This window comes from Eptesicus fuscus, chromosome 23, assembly GCF_027574615.1.
Source record: "Eptesicus fuscus isolate TK198812 chromosome 23, DD_ASM_mEF_20220401, whole genome shotgun sequence".
Taxonomy (NCBI): Eukaryota; Metazoa; Chordata; class Mammalia; order Chiroptera; family Vespertilionidae; genus Eptesicus; species Eptesicus fuscus.
In genome coordinates, this window is record NC_072495.1 from 26,871,286 (window position 1) to 26,891,144 (window position 19,859).

The window sequence follows — 19,859 nt, forward strand, 5'->3', positions numbered from 1 at the left end:
CCTGGGTTGTGGGCTCCATCCCCAGCGGAGGGCGTGCAGGAGGCAGCCAGTCCAGGATTCCCTATTATCATTGATGTTTCTCCTCTCCCTTCCTCTCTCAAATCAATAAAAATATATTTTTAAAAATACGTTTTTTTTTTTTTTTTAAAAAGAAGGTACAGCTGTCTGCAAATTGAAGTTCCTGCCCGTGTTTCCACGGGAAAAAGGCTTCCGGCCACAAATGCACCGAGACCTTCGGCAACACCAGGGGTTCCTGGCCGGAGGACCCCAGAGGGCGCCCCCCTCCGACCCCCGGACCTCCCAGATGCCAGGCCTGCCTCCCAGCAGCCCCGTCCCAGCCCTGCCTCCAGCTGTCATTCCCGAGTGCCACCCACGCCCTGCAGTTGTTAGGGACACATAGCGACCCTTCGTGGAATGTGCCCCACCGTGGTCGGGGGTTCCTGCTTCCCCGTGGCGGGGCTCCCGGGGGGAGAGGGGAGCACAGCGTCTGGAACCGTCGATGGAGCAGAGGGCGTCAGGTGCGGTATTACTGCTCGGCGTCCGCATTCCCACGTGTCAGGTGGGAGCGGGTCTAGGCACGCATAGGGCTGTGTTGGGATTAGCAGTAGGGTCCCTCGGTGCTCGGGAATGGGAAAGGAGGAGGTTTTTTTGTGTTTTTTTTTAAATATATTTTTATTGATGTCAGAGAGGAAGGGAGAGGGAGAGAGAGATAGAAACATCAATGTGAGAGAGAACCATTGATCGGCTGCCTCCTGCACGCCCTCCACTGGGGATCAAGCCTGCAATCTGGCATGTGCCTGTGGCCGGAATCAAACCCGGGACCCTTCAGTCTGCAGGCCGACGCTCTATCCACTGAGCCACACCGGCCAGGGCCGTGGGAGGGGTGGGGGTGGCGGTGATTTCCCTGCTGGACGTTTGCACGGGGAGCAGCAGCACGTGCTGGGGGGACCTGGGCTGCCTCGTGGGGAGGCTGTGCTGCCCCGCCCGCTGCCCGCCGCTGCGCAGAGCAGGCGTGGAATCCGGCAGGAATGCACAGCCGTCCTTCCCGGGATGCTCGGGCCCTGCACCCTCTGCCGGCTCGGGCACACGAGGCCCGGGAGTTATGTCCACGCCCATGCCCACGCCCGCTCCCCCAGGGATGCCCCTTCTCGGACGGAGAGTCCCATCCCAGGCTAGAGCGGCAGGCGGGGTGGGGCCGTCCCAGAAGAGGGAGTCTTGGGGTCTCTCATCCTCTTCCTCAGCCCGACCTGGCTCCCCCGAGGCCCCGCCTGGCCTGCCTGCTCCCCGGCGCACCCCCGTCTGTCCAAAGGCCACAGCTCAGCCCCCGGATACTGAGCTGTCGTGTCCTCGCCTCCTCGTCCAGGGACTCGCTGTTGACTTACTCACTCAGACCTTAGCGTCATCCCCTAGTTTGTTTATTGTTCATCCTCCCCCGAGGATCTGTTTCCATTGGTTTCTAGAGAGAGTGGAAGGGAGAGGGAGAGACAGAGAGAAACATCGGTGCGAGAGAGACACCTCGATGGGTTGCCTCCTGCACACGCCCCGACCAGGGCCCCGGCCCGGGAAGGAGCCTGCAACCCAGGTACGTGCCCTTGACCGGAATCGAACCCGGAACCCTTCAGTCCGCAGGCCCTCGGGGTCCCCTCCCCTCTCTGCCAGCACTTCCCCTCCTGGTTCTCAGTAGGGCACAGCGACGGCGCCCCCTGCAGGAGCTGCGCCCTCCCGCCTGGCGCCCCGGGAATACCCGTCGCTCGGCCATGGACACGTGGGGTCAGTGGGCAGATGTCAGAGCCTCTCCCGGTTGTCACCAACCCTAAAAGTCACTTTTGGTTTTTGTGTGACTCAGAAAGGGGCTCCCCCCCGCCCCCCCAAGATGTTCTGAAAGCCGGGCCGAGCCCTCCGGAGGGCGCCAGCTGCGGGCTGTCTGTGTGAGCATCCGCGCAGCGTCCGGGCACAGCTGGGCTCTCGGAGAGCGTGGACGGGAAGCTGCTACGTGCCATCAGCTTTAGGAAAGGGGGGTCGCCTTTCGTGGCGTGTTTCCCGGCACCCCTGCGTGTCGGTGGGTGTATGTACGGGTGGGTGGGGGTTTCTCTTGATCTGGGCCCTGGGATGGCACATGCGTTGAATACGTGGGGAGGGGATTGGTTGGTCCGCCCGCCTACGGCCCGTGGGTCCTGTAGGGTCGTGGTCTGATGGAGGGACAGGCCGTCCTGAGAAGCATCTGACCAGCCAAGGATGGTTCTGGCTTTTCGGACACGGGTTCTAAAGTCGGTGGGAAATGGAAGAGGCTCTTACACCCCGTGAGTGGGAGAAAGACCCTGGAGCGGGGGCCCCGGTGAGGGAGAGCAGGGGAAGGGGTGATGGAGTGGCAGGCTGTGAAGAATCCGTAGGCCTGGCCGGCATGGCTCAGGGGTTGAGCGTCGAACTATGAACCAGGAGGTCAGGGTTTGAGTCCCGGTCAGAGCACAGGCCCGGGTTTTGGGCTCGATCCCCAGTGGGGGGCGTGCAGGAGGCAGCCGGTCCATGATTCTCTCTCATCATGGATGTTTCTAGCTCTCTCTCCCTCTCCCTTCCTCTCTGACATCAGTACAAATATATTTTAAAAAAATAAAAAGAGTTGGTAGAATTCGGAGGCCCAGGGAGCCATCTGATGGCGAGGGGCGATTCAGGGCTCAGAATGGGGCACAGCCGGGCTCCAAGGCGGTGCCTTTAACAGGACCCGAGGGACGTGCCAGCCTCGCAGCGTGAGTGCCGGGCGGGTGACGGACCAGGTGAGCCAAGCTGGTACCCCGCCGCCTGGGGTGTTTCTGGGGCAGGCACCGGGCTGGGCGCTGGTGTCGGGTGCCGCAGGGAGCCTTGCCAGATGCCCCGGGTCACGTGATGTTCGAGCGGCGGCCTCTTCCTGGGGCGTCTGCACCGCCCTGCCCACGGGTTGAGGCTGTCCCTGGAGGACTCACTTTTCCCCAAGGCGCCTTCAGAACCCAGCACCCTGCCCTGGCTGGTGTGGCTCAGTGGATAGAGCGTCCGCCTGCGGACTGAAGGGTCCCGGGTTCGATTCCGGTCAAGGGCATGTGCCTGGGTTGTGGGCTCCATCCCCAGTAGGGGGCGTGCAGCAGGCAGCCAGTCAATGATTCTCTCTCATCACGGATGTTTCTGTCTCTCTCTCCTCTCTCCCTTCCTCTCTGAAATCAATAAAAATATATTTAAAAAGCCCTGACCGGTGTGGCTCAGTGGACAGAGCGTCGGCCTGCGGACTGAAGGGTCCCGTGTTCGATTCCGGTCACGGGCATGTACCTTGGTTGCAGGCACATCCCCAGTAGGGGGTGTGCAAGAGGCAGCTGATCGATGTTTCTCTCTCATCAATGTTTCTAGCTCTCTATCCCTCTCCCTTCCTCTCTGTAAAAAAAAAAAATCAATACATATTTTTAAAAAATAATATATATATTAAAAGAAAAAGAAGAACCAAGCACCTGTGTCAGGACCTGCTCTCCTGTCTGGCAGGTGGCAGAGATGGTGCTGAGTGGGCGTCTGACAGCTGTGCCAGGCCCGGGGGGAGGAGGGTGGGCGCCTGGCCAGCTGGGGAGTGAGCCTGGGGCCCGGTCCAGGCTGTCACACCGCGATGACAACCGGGATTATCGCCGTCGGTGGTAATTCCCACACGACAGTTTCAAGTTTCAGGTCAAGAGCTGAGGCTCGTCCTCCGTTTCCGCGCATCTGCGCCCAGCTCCTCGCCGGCTGGTTCCTCGGCTGTGTTCAGGCCCTGTGCTCGCTCCGCGGAAACCCTGCGGCCGGCAGACTCTGAGGCCCTGCGGGTGGGGGTGGGGCCTGCTCCTGCCGATTCTTTTTTTTCTTTTTTTCTTTTTTAATATATTTTATTGATTTTTTACAGAGAGGAAGGGAGAGGGATAGAGAGCTAGAAACATCAATGAGAGAGAAACATCGATCAGCTGCCTCCTGCACACCCCCTAATGGGGATGTGCCCGCAACCAAGGTACATGCCCTTGACCGGAATCGAACCTGGGACCCTTCAGTCCGCAGGCCGATGCTCTATCCACTGAGCCAAACCGGTCAGGGTCAGATATACTTTTCTGTTGCTTTTTAGGGAGAGTGGAAGAGAGAGGGAAAGACGGAGAGACACATCGATGGGTTGCCTCCTGCAGGAGCCCCAACCAGGGCCTGGGCCTGGGCCTGGGGAGGAGCCTGCAACCAAGTAGGTGCCTTGATGGGTATCGAGCCCGGGACCCTTGGATCTGCAGGCTGATAGACACTATCCACTGAGCCACACCGGCTGGGGCGCTCCTGCCGATTCTTGCTGGGGAGGAGATCTGGGGAGGCGCCTCGTGGCTGGGACCATGGAGAGCCCGGGCCTTCCCGGCGGACCCGCTTTGGGCTCTGAGAAGGGCGGAGTGGGGCCCTGGTGGGCTTGGGGGGTGGGGGGGACAGCACGGGGAGCGTGCCACGGAGTAGAGAGCGAAGCCGCAGGGGAAGAAGAAGCCGGGCTGCGGGACAGCGTGGGGTTTGTGGGGAGGAGCGCAGAGAGCCTGTAACTGGCGGGCTGGACCGCGGCAATAGCCGAGGCTTCCAGTCGGGTGAGACCTGTGCTTCCGGATGCTTCCTTCCTCTGGCTCGCCGGCCACCCCCTCGGCGTGTGTGGGTGGAGCGTCATTATCCCCATTTCCCCGGTGGGAACGGCAAGATGAAAGGAGGGGTTTTTAGGGATGTGAGGACAAGGCCCTGCAGGCCGGGAGGGGGAGGCTGGAGCAGAGGAATTGTATTTCCCTTTCCACACGCGTCCCTCGGGGTGGGGTGCTCCGGCCGCCGGATCCAGGAGCACAGGAGCTTGTCCAGGGGAAAACCCGCGTCAGCCTGGACTCTGACCGCCCCCCCCCACCACCTCCGGCCTGGCGCTGGGCGGCTCACGCCCGCTCACATCATCCGGCGCCTCTCAAAATTCTGGTGCAAATCACCAAGCCTCACCCCATCACCACCCCCGCCTCAGCTCACGCCCAGGATGCCGGAAGTGGGGGATCCAGCTCAGGATGCGGCTGAGCCCCCCCGAGGCTCCAGGAGGGGGCCTGCCTACGTGGATCCCCACTTCCCAGCTCGGCGTTCCTCTGGGGAAGGGGCCACCAGGGCTCCCCTGGGAGGTGTACGTCCTCGAGGCTCTGCACCTGGGCAGCACCTGTTGCCATGACTGTGTGTGTTGCCCCTCCCCCCGGGGTCTCAGCACCCCCAATTCAGGCTGGCATCACGGTGCCTTCCCCTCTGTGCGTCTAGAAGCTAGTAAGCCAGTGACCCTCTCAGGAGCACCGTCGATTGGGGCGACCCAGGACTGAGCCGGAGCTGTGCCGCTCCAGGGCCGGGATACCTGCGTGCAAGCGGCTCCCTCGCCCACGGGGAGACCCCGACTCCCCGCTGGCCCATCTCCTCGTTCATTCCTCCAACAGAAAGGACCAGGTTTTGGAACCAGCCGAGGGCCGAGTGGGCCTGCCTTAGCGAACAGTGTGGCTGGGGGCTTACACGACAGACCTTTCTTTCTAACAGTTCTGGAGGCGGCGAGGCTGCGATAAGGGTGCCAGACTGGTTGGTTTTATTTTATTTTTATTTTTTAAGTATATTTTTACTGATTTCAGAAAGGAAGGGAGAGGGAGAGAGAGGAACATCAACGATGAGAGAGAATCATGGATCGGCTGCCTCCTGCACGCCACCTACTGGGGATCGAGCCTGAAACCCTGGGCCTGTGCCCTGACCGGGAATCGAGCCGTGACCTCCTGGTTCCTAGGTCGATGCTCAACCACCGAGCCCCGCCGGCCGGGCCAGCCTGGCTGGTTCCTGGTGAGGATCTTTCCCTGCCTCTCTCTCCTGCATTAAGTCTTGGCTCTGTGGTCACTTCCTCGGGGAGGTGGTCCCTGCTGCCCTGCCTGAAAGCCCAGCGGCCTCTCATTGGTGGACGTGCTGTGATGCACACGTCATGTGACTCCCGGGATGCTGCCGGCTCCCCGGGGCAGCGGCTGGGTCTGTGGTCCTCATGCCATGTACCCAGCACGCTGCCCTGCATGCCGTAGGGGCGTTGTACGTCTTGACTCAACATGAGGTGCTCAGTAAATGCATCCGTTTGCTTGTCAGGGACCAAATGCCTTAAGAAGTCGTCCTGAGCCCTGTTGCTCAGGGTCCAGGAGGCGATAAAAATAATAATAATAATGATGTCATCCTGTAGCCGAGGCTGCAGCTCTTTCTGGCCGTGGTTCCCGCCGCGGCCCGCCCTGCCCTGGCACCAGCGCGTTCCAGACCCAGCCCGACCCACAGCATAAATAATCTCTCCCTCTGGAGGATCAGGGTCTTTAGCACAGGAGGGTCCTTGGAGACCCTAGCAGGCCCCTTAACGACATCTGGATGCTGGTTGGGGTCCTTGTCTGCCCATGCTGGGGCCCCTCGTTCTTGGTGCTGAAAGTCACTGGCAGCCTGGCCAGTGTTGCTCAGTGGGTAGAGCGCCGGCCTGGGGACTGAAGGGTACCGGGTTCGATTTTGGGCCAGGGCATGTACCTCGTTGCAGGTTCAATCCCCGGCCCTGGTTGGGGCCTGTGTGAGAGGAAACCAATCGATGTGTGTTTCTCCCACATCGATGTTTCTCTCTCTCTCTCTCTCTCTCTCTCTCTCTCTGTTTCTCCCCCTCCTTTCTACTCTCTCTAAAAATTAATGGGAAAATATCCTCAGGTGACAAATTAAAAAAAGAAAAAGTCGCCCCAGAGTCATAGAAGCATGAACAGACTGTTGAACCTCAGAGGGAAGGGGGAGGGTGGAGGGGGAGGAGGGGAAGAGATCAACCAGTGGACTTACCTGCGTAGACGCATCCCCGTGGACACAGACGGTGGGGTGGTGAGGGCCTGGGGGGGAGGACGGGAGCGGCTGGAAGAGGTTAGTGGGGGAAGGAGGACCTGTGGGCTTCCCGTACTTTCAACAATAAAGATTAAAAGAAAAAAAAGCCGCTGGCGGAGTTGACCTGGTGATTCAGTCTCCAACCAGCTGGAACCCCAACCCCGAGCGGGAAGAGCTGTGTTTCGGCTGCCAGCGTTCTCCAGGAGAGCTCGGCCCCGCTCGGGGCATCTAGGGCTGCCCGGCGAGCTGGGGTGCAGGCCGTGGGCGGAGGGGTGCAGGCCGTGGGCGGAGAGGGGTGCGGGCCGTGGGCGGAGGGGTGCAAAGCCCTCCCCGGCTCGTGTTTCCTGGCCCATTGGGAAGACTGGACTGGCCTCGGGGCTTCTGTGTGCCACACTCTAATCTGGACGGTGACCTCCCCCGGCTCGGCTGCCCGTGCTGACCCGGTGATGTCCTTGTTGGGGTGGCAGCACGAAGGCTAAAGGGTGCCAGGATCCGGGGTGCTCCCTGCGCCCCTTCTTCTCCCACAGAACCAAGGGCTCTAAAGACAGGCCTCTGGCCGGTGCAGTGACTCACTGGACGGGGCGGTCTCACGGACGGAGGGTTCTGGCCCGCGTGGTGGAGCTGCCGGGAGAGCAGAGACCAACCAGGTCACCCGGCAGAGCAGCCGCGCCCCCTGCTGTGGGTGGCCCGGGTCGCGGTGCCGGCAGCTCTGACGTCCGTCCAGACGCGGCTCTTGGTCGTCAGGAAACAGCTGGGCGAGGCCCTGGGCTCCTTGTTCAGGAGGAAAACGTGTGTTCACGGGGGGTTTGGAGGTGAAACGATACGTAAAACTGAACATTTTAAAGTGAACAGCCCGCCCGGCCGGCGTGGCTCAGTGGCTGAGCGTCCACCTAGGAACCAGGAGGTCAGGGTTCGATTCCCGGTCAGGGCACAGGCCCGGGTGGCAGGCTCCATCCCCAGTGGGGGGCGTGCAGGAGGCAGCCGGTCAATGGTCCTCTCTCATCATTGATGTTTCTCTCTCCCTCTCCCTTCCTCTCTGAAATCCATGAAATATATAAAAAGAAAAAAGAAAATGCATAAGCATTTTATTTTTAATTTCTATTTTATTTATTTATTTTATATATTTCATGGATTTCAGAGAGGAAGGGAGAGGGAGAGAGAAACATCAACGATGAGAGAATCATGGATCGGCTGCCTCCTGCACGCCCCCCACTGGGGATGGAGCCCACAACCCGGGCATGTGCCCTTGACCGGAATCGAACCTGGGACCCTTCCGTCCGCAGGCCGGCGCTCTATCCACTGAGCCGCACCAGCCAGGGCCCGGCTGCGTTGTTTTTGAGGCTCCCCGGGTAACGCTGGCCTGTGGCCAAGGCTTGGGGCACCTGTCGGGCAGTGTGAGAACCTGGGCGTGGCAGAGGCGTGGGAGGCGGCTGAGGCTGGCCATCCGTGGGCCCCCGACGCTTGGCAGAGGCGTCGCCCAGCGCACGGGCCATTAGCTGGCGCTGACCACCAGGTCCCGCCGGCCACAGCTCCTCCCGCTGTGCAGGTGGGAAGAACGGAAAATGGATGTCCCCCGCCCGACCCCCACCCCCCGGGATTGCTGGGTCAGCTCCCAAGTCCGTGGCTGGCCCTCTGCCCACCTGGCCTGGGTGGCATGCGGGGGGGGGAGGCGGGGGCGGCGGAAGTTGTAAGCTGGTGAGGGAGCACTGCCGGGGCGCCTGTGGCGCTGACCCTTAGGTGGGGCTGCGTGCAGGTGAGTCATGAGGGGAGTGATGTCATCTGGGGACATGACCCCGTCGGCGCGACCTCCCGGGAATCCCGTGGGCCGTGAGCGTGCCCCGTGGAGGCCTGGCGCAGGCTGGGCCCTGTGGGCTGAGGTCCTGGCGAGGGGTCTGGGAACAGCTACAGAGAGGCCCGGGCTGTGGCCTTAGGACTCAGCCTGGGGAGAGGGAAGGGGCGTGTCTTCGGCGGGGAGGGAGGGAGGGATTGCCCGCTGACACTAGGCAGCCCTCAGGAGCGGGGAGCGTGGTGTGGGGTGAGCCGTTCTCCGTCCTCGTAGGCACTCTGATGGGGGTCGGGGGGGTCTGGGGTTCTGCCAGCCCGTTAGGGAGGTGGGCAGATGCGGGGCGCGGCGTGGGGTGGCCTGTGCCCTTCACCCTGTCACCCCCCCACGGACAGGTGTACGAGGGACTGTTCCTGACAGCCAAACCCTAGCATTCGGGGTCTCCCTTTCAGTGGTGGCTCAGGGTCCCTCCGGGGATAAGACGCAGGTGTCCCGGACGGACGGCACGCGAACGCCCCGTCTCACAAGGCCTGGGAGCTCCTGCTGGTCCGGCCCCTCCTCGCCCTGGGGCCTGGGCCCCGTCGGTGGTGAAGGTGGGGTCCGCGCGCCTGAGGTCCCCGTGTGGTGCCCGCAGGTGGCCGATGGTGGCAGCTGGGCCCCTGCTGGCACAGGTGGGGTGCGGCCGGCCCTCAGCCCCGCTCCCCGTCTCTGACACCGGCCGCCTCTCTGCCCACAGACACGTCCTTCGGAACGCCGCCCGGATACGGCTGCGCCGCGGACCAGGCGGAGGAGCAGCGCCGGCACCAGGACGGGCTGCCCTACATCGATGACTCGCCCTCCTCCTCGCCCCACCTGGGCGGCAAGGGCAGGGCCAGCCGGGACGCGCTGGCCTCGGGCGCCCTGGAGTCCGCCAAAGCGGTGAGTCCCGGGCAGCGGGCAGCGGGCAGCGTCCTTGTCCCAGAGGCCAGCGGTGATGGAGCAGCCACGGGTGGCTGTCGAGTCGCAAAACTCCTTTCTCCTCCTCCGTCCGGGGCACAGGGACCGCCTGCGGGTGCGGGGAGCTGTCAGCCCAGCGTGGCGGAGGCGGGCAGCTCATGCTGGGACCTGTGGGGGCGCGCCCCCCCCCCCCCCCCCCGCATCGGTGCTGAGCAGGAGAGACGCCCACAAATGCACTTGCTCCCTCTTACCAGAGGGGGTGCTGACGACCCCACCCATTTGACCGCAGTCATTTTTAAAAATATATGTTTTCATTGATTTCAGAGAAGAAGGGAGAGGGAGAGAGAGAAACATCCGTGATGAGAGAGAATCCTGAATCGGCTGCCTCCTGCACGCCCCCTACTGGGGATCGAGCCTGCGGCCGGGGCACGTGCCCTGACGGGGAATCGAACCCTGACCTCCTGGTTCATAGGTCCACGCTCCGCCACCGAGCCACGCCGGCCGGGCCCTGCCTGCGTGAGAAGGTCGCTGCCCGGGGGCAGATGGCACCTCTGTCTTTCTGGTCCCTTCGCCCCCGATGGCAGGTGCCTCCCCCGGGTGCCCAGCTTGTTGCTGGGTGATCCCCACCCCAGGACCAAACACGGGAGGAATCTGCTCTTCCTGCTGCTGCGAGGAAGGGCGAGGCGTGTGTCTGTCCACTGCGGCTGCTTCTCTGGGCCGGCGCCTCTTCGCGTTGGTGATTTCTGAAGGCCTCGGCCCCAGGCCTGGGCGGAACCCTGGGGGTGGGGGGAGCCGGTGTGGGGCACACAGCGGCCTGAGCGGCTTCTCGCCCAGCGTCCAGCTTCACCACGTGCACGAAGCCACGGTTCCGAGAGGCGAAGCCGCTGGCTCAGGCCACACAGCCCTCAGATTTGGAGCCTTCCTGACCCCTCCGCTCACACTTTCCCTCGACTTCCTTTCTCGGGTCCTCCCTGTCTTCCTGCTGTGGAAGCGGGTTTGGTACAGGCAGGGACCCGCAGCGGCCTGAGCGAGGAGGTGGAGCCCTGAGCCCGGGAAGCCTGCCTGTCCCGCCACCTCCCCTGAGGGCTCTCTCCCTGGCAGGACCTCCCTCCACCTCCAGGTCCCTGGAGGAGACTCTCCTGTGCCCCAGGCCCTGTGTGATGTGGGCGCCCCCCCCCCTCCCGCCCCAGACTCCTGCCCTCAGAACCTCCTCTGCGATGACTGGGCCCCGCGTGGCGTGCTCGATCCATCCAGCCGCGGGCTTGCTGGCTCAGGACTCTCCCTGGAGCACTTACCGCTCCAGACACGGAGTGGCGCAGGGAGTGTCAGCCTCGGGCACAGCGTGTCCCGAAGGGCCTGCCGAGGAGCCGCCGCCCCGTGTGCTCAGGGAGGTGGCTGGGTGTGAGCCCTGTGTGTCATTTCCCAGGGTGGCTCTCGGCCAAGATCTTAATGGCTGGTTCCTGCACAGGGCATGTGCGCACACATGCATGCACATTCACACACACGCGTGTTGATACATGCATGCAAGCACGCACACATGCAAGCACACACATACATGCACCTAGCTCACGTACACTTACAAGATGCCACAAAGCAAGCTGGCAGTCCAGGAAGGCTCTTGGTTTTTTGTTGTTGCTTTTTCATATATTTTTTTTATGATTTCACAGAGGAAGGGAGAGAGAGGGAGAGAGAGAGATGGAAACATCAATAATGAGAGAGAATCATGGATCGGTTGCCTCCTGCACGCCTCCTACTGGGGATTGAGCCTGCAACCCAGGCATGTGCCCTTGACCGGAATCGAACCCGGAACCCTTCCGTCCACAGGCCGACGCTCTATCCACCGAGCCACACTGGCTAGGGCCAGGAAGGCTCTTTGGATGCTCCCAGGGGCAGTGAGGATGTGATACAAGCCCCAGGGACACAGGAAGCGGAAGCAGATGGGACTCGGGGACCGGGCCCCCTTCCCCAGTTCACACCCAGGCAGCCGAGGCTCGGGACAGAAGGAGCTCGCCTGGCTGGCCCGGCTCTGCAGCCCCTCCCGGCACTCCTGGCCCTGGGTGCGTCCTGCCGGCCCGCCATCTTCCCCACCAGGGGCCTCCTCCACGGGCTAGCAGAGGCGAATGAGTGGACATTGGGGCCGGGGGCACGGAGAAGCCACACTGCTGGTCCTGATTCCGGCTCGTGACACCGGGACCCTGGCCTCGGTCAGGTTTTTCCTTAAAACCAGCATTTCTCACCTTAGCCGGTTTGGCTCAGTGGATAGAGCGTCAGTCCGCAGACTGATCCCGGGTTCGGGTTCGATTCCAGTCGAGAGCACGTCCTTTGGTTGCAGGCTTGAACCCTGGCCCTGGTCGGGCATGTGCAGGAGGCAACCAACCCATGTGTCTCTCTCACATCGATGTTTCTCTCCCTCTCCCTCTCCCTCTCTCTTTCTCTCCTCCTTTCCACTCTCTCCAAACATCAATGGAAACCTGTCCCCGGCTGAGGATTAACCAAAAAAGGAAAAAAAGGCAGCACTCGCGCCTGGGGCGGGTTGGGCCCCGGGGGCGTGTGGCAGCCTCAGCAGCCGTGTTGCTCCTCCACGTGTGGGATACAGGCCACAGATGCTGCTCAGCACCCTGCAAGGCACACAGGGGCCCCAGTGCCCAACCGAGGACCCTCCAGCCCCAGATGTCAGGGGTGCTGGGGCCAGGAGCCTGCCCCCGATCCGGGGTCTCCCTGAGAGGTTTGGGGAGATGAGTGATGATGTGCCCACGGGCTGCCACGGCAGAGGTTGTCCCGTGCTCCCCTGTGGGCTGAGGAACCTGGTGGTGGAACAGGCAGGCCATTGGGTCACCGTCCGTGAGCATGGGGCCCCTCCCCACGTGGGGCGCGGCCAGCCTCCGGCACCGGGCTTTGCCACACCCCGTCCCCGGGTCAGGGAGCCCGCCGGGCGGTGGCCAGGCAGTCACGAGGCAGTTCTCGTCGTCTTTAGCATCATCATCGTCTGTAGGAGTTCCCTGGGGTGGCCATCGCCAAGCGCCACGGAGCGGGGAGCCTGCACCACCGAGACTCACGTCTCCTATTTCTGGAGTCTGGGCGTCCAGGTCACGGTGCTGGCCGGGCCGGTTTCTCCGGAGGCCTCTCTCGCGGGCTTAGCCACGGCTGTCTCCTCGCTGTGTGCCTGCCCCTCAGTCTCCTTGTCCACGCATCGAGACGCTGACATGCAAGCGTATGTTCTCCGCAGGTGCGCTGCGTGGTTTGATGCGGGTGTGCACTGTGGAGCGGTGATACGTCTGGGTAACGTCCATCGCCTCTCACAGTTACAGATTTTGGTGGGGGTTGTTTTTATGCAAACGTTGAAAATCTGCTCTTTTAGCACCTTTCACGTAGACAAACAGTATTCTGAACGGTGGCCCCCGTGCTGTACCGTCTGTCCCCAGGACTCATTTCCTTATAACTGGGACCCCCAGGCGTCTTCTTACCAGGACGCACCGTGGCTTTGGGCCCCTTGCAAAGGCCTCATTGTACTGTGATGTTTATTTTTAAAAATATATATTTTATTGATTTTTTTTACGGAGAGGAAGGGAGAGGGATAGAGAGTCAGAAACATCAATGAGAGAGAAACATCGATCAGCTGCCTCCTGCACACCCCCTACTGGGGATGTGCCCGCAACCAAGGTACATGCCCTTGACCGGAATCGAACCTGGGACCTTTCAGTCCGCAGGCCGACGCTCCATCCACTGAGCCAAGCTGGTCAGGGCTGTACCGTGATCTTTAAAGACCCCAACTCCGAATGCGGCCGCCTTCTGCTCTGCGGCACCGGTGGCCGCACCGCCGCCGTGGTGTTAGCACAGCTGGGACGGGAGTGCGGTCCTCCAGCTGTGCAGGCTGTCTGGCCCCGGCGCCAGCATCCAGTGCCGTGAGCTCTGGCTTTTGGAGGCCAAGGCAGTCGAGCTGTATTGATGGGGTGGGGAGGGGGGCCTGTAGCCCACCCATCAGGGGGTCCCTGCCCTCAGAGTCAGAACAGCAGGCTCCGGAGGCAAAGGTCCTGAGCCCTGGAGCACCCCAGCTCCGCCCCGAGGCCAGGAGGGAGGGAGGGTGTGTGGAAGGAGGCAGCCCAGGACTGCCTGGCCCTTCGGTCCAAGGGTCGGGTGAGAGTGGCAGGTTCCGGGCAGGGAGTGACAGCGGCAGAGGGAGCCGGGGTGGCCGTGCGGCGGGTCCCGGTGCCCCTCGGTTCAGCCTCTCCTGGGACTGCCGCCCCGCGGTTGCAGGAGGAAGGTGCGGGGGAGGGAGGCCTGGCCCGGCTGGCTCGGCTCCACACTCCCCAATGTCAAGACCAGCGGTGGCTCTCGGCTTTGCAGTGACCACGCGTGAGTGGCCGACGTGCCGGGGTTTCCGTGACGCCCTCCGATGCCACCCGGAGCTTCCCGGGAGGCCGGTCCGAGGCGGACACACTTCCTCGCGGAGACGGGCCACCTCGGGCATCGCCTCGCAGACCTGACTTCCGTCTGTTTCCCCCGCAGAGTGAGCTGGACCTGGAAAAGGGCTTGGAGATGAGAAAGTGGGTCCTGTCCGGCATCCTGGCGAGTGAGGAGACATACCTCAGCCACCTGGAGGCGCTGCTGCTGGTGAGGTGGGGGCGGGGGGAGGCTGGTGGGTGGGGCAGGGGCATGGGGAGCTGTCAGCTCACATGGCCTGGGCCAAAGGTCAGCTGACTGGAGCCGGGGGCACCCACCCTCCTGGGAGTCATTGGGACACCTGTGGGAGGGTCAGAGCCGTCCACCGGGGTGGAGGCCGGAGCTTCCCAGGGGTGGTGGATGGCAGCATAAGGCAGGTGCCAACCCAAGCTGGCTTCACATGTTTATATTTCATGGAACTTAAATATATTTTTATTGCTTTCAGAGAAGAAGGGAGAAGGAGAGAGATAGAAACATCTATGAGGAGAGAGAATCAGGGATCGGCTGCCTCTTGCACGCCCCACACTGGGGATCGAGCCCACAACCCGGGCATGTGCCCTGACCGGGAATTGAACTGTGACCTTCTGGTTCATAGGTCGACGCTCAACCACTGAGTCATGCCGGCCGGGCTATGTCATGGAATTTAAAAATAAAAGCACAGAGCCCTAGCTGGTTTGGCTCATTGGATAGAGCGTCGGCATGCAGACCAAAAGGTCCTGTGTTCGATTCCGGTCAAGGGCTCGTACCTCAGTTGCAGGCTCCTCCCCGGCCCGGGCCCTGGTCAGGGCGTGTGCAGGAGGCAGCCAATCGATGTGTTTCTCTCACATTGATGTTCTATCTTTCCCTCTCTCTTCCACTCTCTCTAAAAATTGATGGAAAAATAGCCTCGGGTGAGGATTAAAAATTAATTAATTAATTAATTAAAAGCACCTATGTCCCATGACCAAGACCTTCTGTGGCCGTCCCGTGCCCTGACACATGGCGAGCCCTGTCGTGATGCCAGCTCCCCTGTGGCCGTGCGGCCTCCCCTGTGCCCCCGCAGCCCATGAAGCCGCTGAAGGCGGCGGCCACCACCTCCCAGCCGGTGCTGACGAGCCAGCAGATCGAGACCATCTTCTTCAAAGTGCCTGAGCTCTACGAGATCCACAAGGAGTTCTACGACGGGCTCTGCCCCCGCGTGCAGCAGTGGAGCCACCAGCAGCGCGTGGGCGACCTCTTCCAGAAGCTGGTGAGTGACGGGAGCCGGGAGGGAGCGGGCCACGGAGGCGGCTGGGCGGGGGCGGGCCTCTCCTGGGACCTGCAGGTGCATGCTGCTGGCGGCTCGGGGACACCAGGGTGACAGTGTCAAGTCAGAGTCCGGGGTGTTGCCCGGCCGGGGTGGCTCAGTGGTTGAGCATCGACCTATGAACAAGCCTGGGTTCCAGGCTCGATCCCCAGGAGGGGGCGTGCAGGAGGCCGCCGATCCATGATCCTCTCACCATTGGTGTTTCTGTCTCTCTCTTCCTCTCCTTTCCTCTCTGAGATCAATAAAAAATATGTATTTTTAAAAAGGCTCTTGAGTCACTTGGAGTTTTTTTTGAAATATTTAGAAATAATTTTTGAAATCTATTTTTATTGATTTCAGAGAGGAAGGGAGACGGAGAGAGAGAGAGAAACACCAATGGTGAGAGAGAATCATGGGTCGGCTGCCTCCTGCACGCCCCTCTACTGGGGATCGAGCCCGCAACCTGGGCACGTGCCCTTGACCGGAATCGAACCCGGGACCCTTCCGTCCGCAGGCTGACGCTCTATCCACTGAGCCAAACCAGCTAGGGCTTAAAATGTTCATTTATTGATTTGAGAGAGACAGAGAGAGAAAAACCGATCTGTTGCATTCATTGGCTGGTTCCTGTATGTGCCCTGCTGTGGTGCTGGTGCTTCATATGCGCTCCATATGCACATTCCCCCACGTTAGCCGTTGTGTGTGTTTTTTTTTTCTTAATATATATATTTTTAAATATGTTTTATTGATTTTTTTACAGAGAGGAAGGGAGAGGGATAGAGAGTCAGAAACATTGATGAGAGAGAAACATCGATCAGCTGCCTCCTGCACACCTCCTACTGGGGATGTGCCCGCAACCAAGGTACATGCCCTTGACCGGAATCGAACCCGAAACCCTTCAGTCCGCAGGCCGACGCTCTGTCCACTGAGCCACACCGGTCAGGGCAGCCGTTGCGTTCTTCACAGCCATTCTCGCCCTCTGAGGCAGGGCCCAGTCTGGGGTCACAGATGTGCTGGGCTGTCACGGCTCCTTAGTTCCCTTCCCTCCATCCCAGTTCCTTGGCCTTGACTTCTCTGCCACGACCTTGACGACTTTTCCGAAGGGCACAAGCCAGTCTGGGTCCGTGGGACGTTCCCTCCGGAAGAGCTTACACTGGGGGTGGAGCCCGCAACCCGGGCCCGGGCCCTGACCGGGAATCAGACCGTGACCTCCTGGCTCGTGTAGGTCGATGCTCAACCGCTGAGCCCCGCCGGGCAGGCTTCACGTGTTTATTCGTCGTGTCTCTCCCGCGAGCTGGCCACACCGTGTCGGGGTGATTCACGGCTGTGGTGGCCGTGCCTGCAGCTGGGCCTCCTCTGGGTGGGAGGCGCTCAGGGACCCGCGGAGGAGGGAGGAGGGAGGAGGGAGAGGAAGGAGGGCTCTGGGCCTGACCATGGGACCGACGACGAGGAACCTGGCGTTCGGGGGTGCAGCGACTTGTCCGGGGTGGTGGGCGAGGCGGGGGCCAGGCAGGGCCTCCCCCCGCTTCTGCTTTTCCTTGTGCGCCCCCAGGCCCTCCATGCAGCCCCGTTGGGAGCGGGGCCAGGGGACCAGACAGTGCTGGGAGCGCCTGGCTTACCCCGTGTCTGGATTGGCCTCTGAAGAGACAATAAAATTCAGTGTAAACGCAAATGCGTGTGGACATGAAGGTTAGGTTCTACACAGGACCAGCCCCAGCTGGGCATCAGGGGGAGCCTCAGGCTTCCGTCCCTGTCGGCAGCAGTGGGGGGCCCGGCGCTGGGTCCCCGGGGTCTGCCCTGACCCTCCCCGGGCCTCTGCACGTGGCCTGGCTGCTCCGCGGGGTCCGAGCTGCGGGCTGTGTGGGGAGAGCCTCTGCTAATGTCTTTGGTCTGAAAAGGCCAAGCCCAAGGCCTCTCGCCTTGCAGCCTGCAGCCGGCAGGTCGCCCACTGCCAGGTGGGCCGTGTGGCACCGGGGTCCCCCCCATCGCCAGGTCTGGGCCGGGCTCATATCTGAGCCGTCGGAGCCCCTCCAAAGGCAGCCAGATTGCGTGACCCTTATGTGTCTGAAGGGATCGGATGTGACTGGAGCCCTGGCCGGTGTGGCTCAGTGGATAGAGCGTCAGACTGCGGACCGAAGGGTCCCGAGTTCGATTCCGGTCAAGGGCACGTACCTCGGTTGCAGGCTCCTCCCCGGCCTGGGCCCTGGTCGGGGCTCGTGCAGGAGGCAACCCATCGATGTGTTTCTCTCACATCGATGTTTCTCTGTCTTTCCCTCTCCCTTCCACTCTCCCTAAAAATCAATGGGGAAGTATCCTCGGGGGAGGATTTAAGAAAAAAACACAAAAACGGATGTGAATGGAGCATCGTATCCACCACAGGCTTGCGGGGCCGACGGCCTTGTCCACGTTGGTCTCCTGCAGCCAGCACGGAAGGTGCCACTCCACCCCACCTGCGTGGAGACCCTTGTCTGCCTCCCTGACACGCTTGAACTTTCGTTCTTGTCAGTGGCACCGTTCACAGGCGTCGGGTGGGAGGACTCAGCAGCTGGGGCAGGGAGCCGTTACCTGCCCGGGGTGGGCCGTGAGTCACTCCTCGTGTCGCTGTGGGAGAGGGAAGCGGGCTCGGCGCGTGGGGCGGGGAGGCAGGTGGGAGGCCGCGGCGGGGAGCGCTGGGGTGTCTGCAGCTCTGCACCGCCTGGCACCTGGGGCTCCGCCGGAGCTGTGCACGGCAGCTCGGTTCTCGGCAAGATGGGGCGCCGCGGGCCTGGCTCACCCCTGCCCCACGCCCTCTGCCTTCCTCCTCCCCGCAGGCCAGCCAGCTGGGCGTGTACCGGGCCTTTGTGGACAACTACGGCGTCGCCATGGAAATGGCCGAGAAGTGCTGCCAGGCCAACGCTCAGTTTGCAGAGATCTCCGAGGTAGGCGGGTGCTCTTCGGACAGGGCGCCGCCAGCCCTGCGGCGGGCCCCGCGCTGGGCGTTGGTCCCCAGGACCCAGGAGAGCGAGGCTGGTCGTACGCCTCAGCCGTGTCCAGGTGCCTCTGGGTGGGCACCGTCCGCCCTGCCCGTGCAGGGCCCCTGTTGTGCGCAGACAAAGATCAGTGAGGTTCCTGCCCGCCCCCCTACCCCCACCCCCCGGGGGCCAGGGCCCGATGCTGGGGCTCAGTGAGGTCCCTGCACAGATGCTCCACCGCACTGTCTGTGTGCAGTGAGGGGGGTCCACACTTCTGCCCTTTTTAAAAATATATATATTTTTATTGATTTCCAAGAGGAAGGGAGAGGGAGAGAGAGAGAGAGAGAGAAGCATCAATGATGAGAGAGAATCATGGATCGGCTGCCTCCTGCACGCCCCACACTGGGGATCGAGCTCAAAACCCGGGCATGTGTCCTTGACCAGAATGGAACCGTGACCTCCTGGTTCCTAGGTCGATGCTCCACCACGGACATTAGCAGAGGCTCTCCCCACACAGCCCGCAGCTCGCTTTTGCTGTTTGAGGCGTCCTGCTCCTCAGAGCTGTGACGCGCCTTCCCCGACCCCGTAAGGGTCCAAGGAGGAAAGAGCTGCCTGTGAGGCAGGCGGCCCCCGAGAGAAGCGGGAACTGGAAACGGAGAGCGTCAGGCCTCCTGCTGGGGGACCATCGCCCCGGCCGTCGCGCCTGGCCGTGCGCCCCGGGCTCTGTGCCCCGTTCTAACCTGTCGCGGGAGGCGGGTGGCCCGGGCCCTGGCATTACCGTCTCCTGCGGTGATAACACGTGCCACGTGTTCCTCTAGGCCCCGTGGGGCGCCCGCTCCCCGCCTGGCGCTGCTGGTCACGGGCCGCACCCGACCCAGGGCTCCGGGCTGGCTCCAGGCTCCCCTCCCCTCTGCCCTGGGCTCGGCTGGCACGTACAGTCGTTCTTTCCCTGAGCTCACTCAGTGACAAGCCCCCCACACACACACCCCCCTAACAGCTGGAATGTTGGCCCCGAATCAGAGTGACCTTGACAAATTACAGACCTAACTCTCTAAGGGAGGCTGCGGTCCATTGGGCCAAGGTTAAGTCCGCCTGGGCAGGTTTCTACAGAGGAGGGAAGAAACAGTGGTGGGACGCCCCCCTGGGGAGGTCGGGGGGTCCCACCCACCACACACAGGGGGGAATCTAAGCCAAGGCCCGGGGCTAGGCAGTGTAGGATGGCTCTGGGGCCGGCCAACAGCCAGCCCTCCAGAACGCGGTACCACCGGGCGCCATTCGCTTTGGTTCTCCGTCTACATTTCAGAAAAGTGCAGAGCCCACCCGTGATGGGAGAGCATCATGGACCGGCTGCCTCCTGCACGCCCCACCCTGGGGATCGAGCCCGCAACCCGGGCCTGTGCCCTGACCGGGAATCGAACCGTGACCTCCTGGTTCCTAGGTCGACGCTCCACCACAGAGCCACGCCGGCCGGGCGCATGCCCTGTGTCTTATACCGTGGCCCAGGACCCACGCCCTGGGCCTGCCTAGTCCGGGGTTCCTTGCGTCTGGGGTTCCTTGCGGGGAGAGAAGGGCGGGGTTCCCGCCGCAGGTTCCCGACCCCGGGACTTCCCAC

General features: G+C 62.3%; 1 protein-coding gene across 1 annotated transcript in view; it reads left to right on the top strand.

The window, feature by feature from the left end:
* BCR (BCR activator of RhoGEF and GTPase) overlaps positions 1-19,859 on the top strand; it is a 71,713-nt gene that overhangs the window by 24,046 nt on the left and 27,808 nt on the right. Inside the window, exons 2-5 of the mRNA XM_054712661.1 lie at positions 9,396-9,577; positions 14,102-14,206; positions 15,078-15,263; positions 18,107-18,214. Coding sequence (XP_054568636.1) covers positions 9,396-9,577; positions 14,102-14,206; positions 15,078-15,263; positions 18,107-18,214 — 581 coding nt within the window. The remainder of the gene's footprint in view (positions 1-9,395; positions 9,578-14,101; positions 14,207-15,077; positions 15,264-18,106; positions 18,215-19,859) is intronic.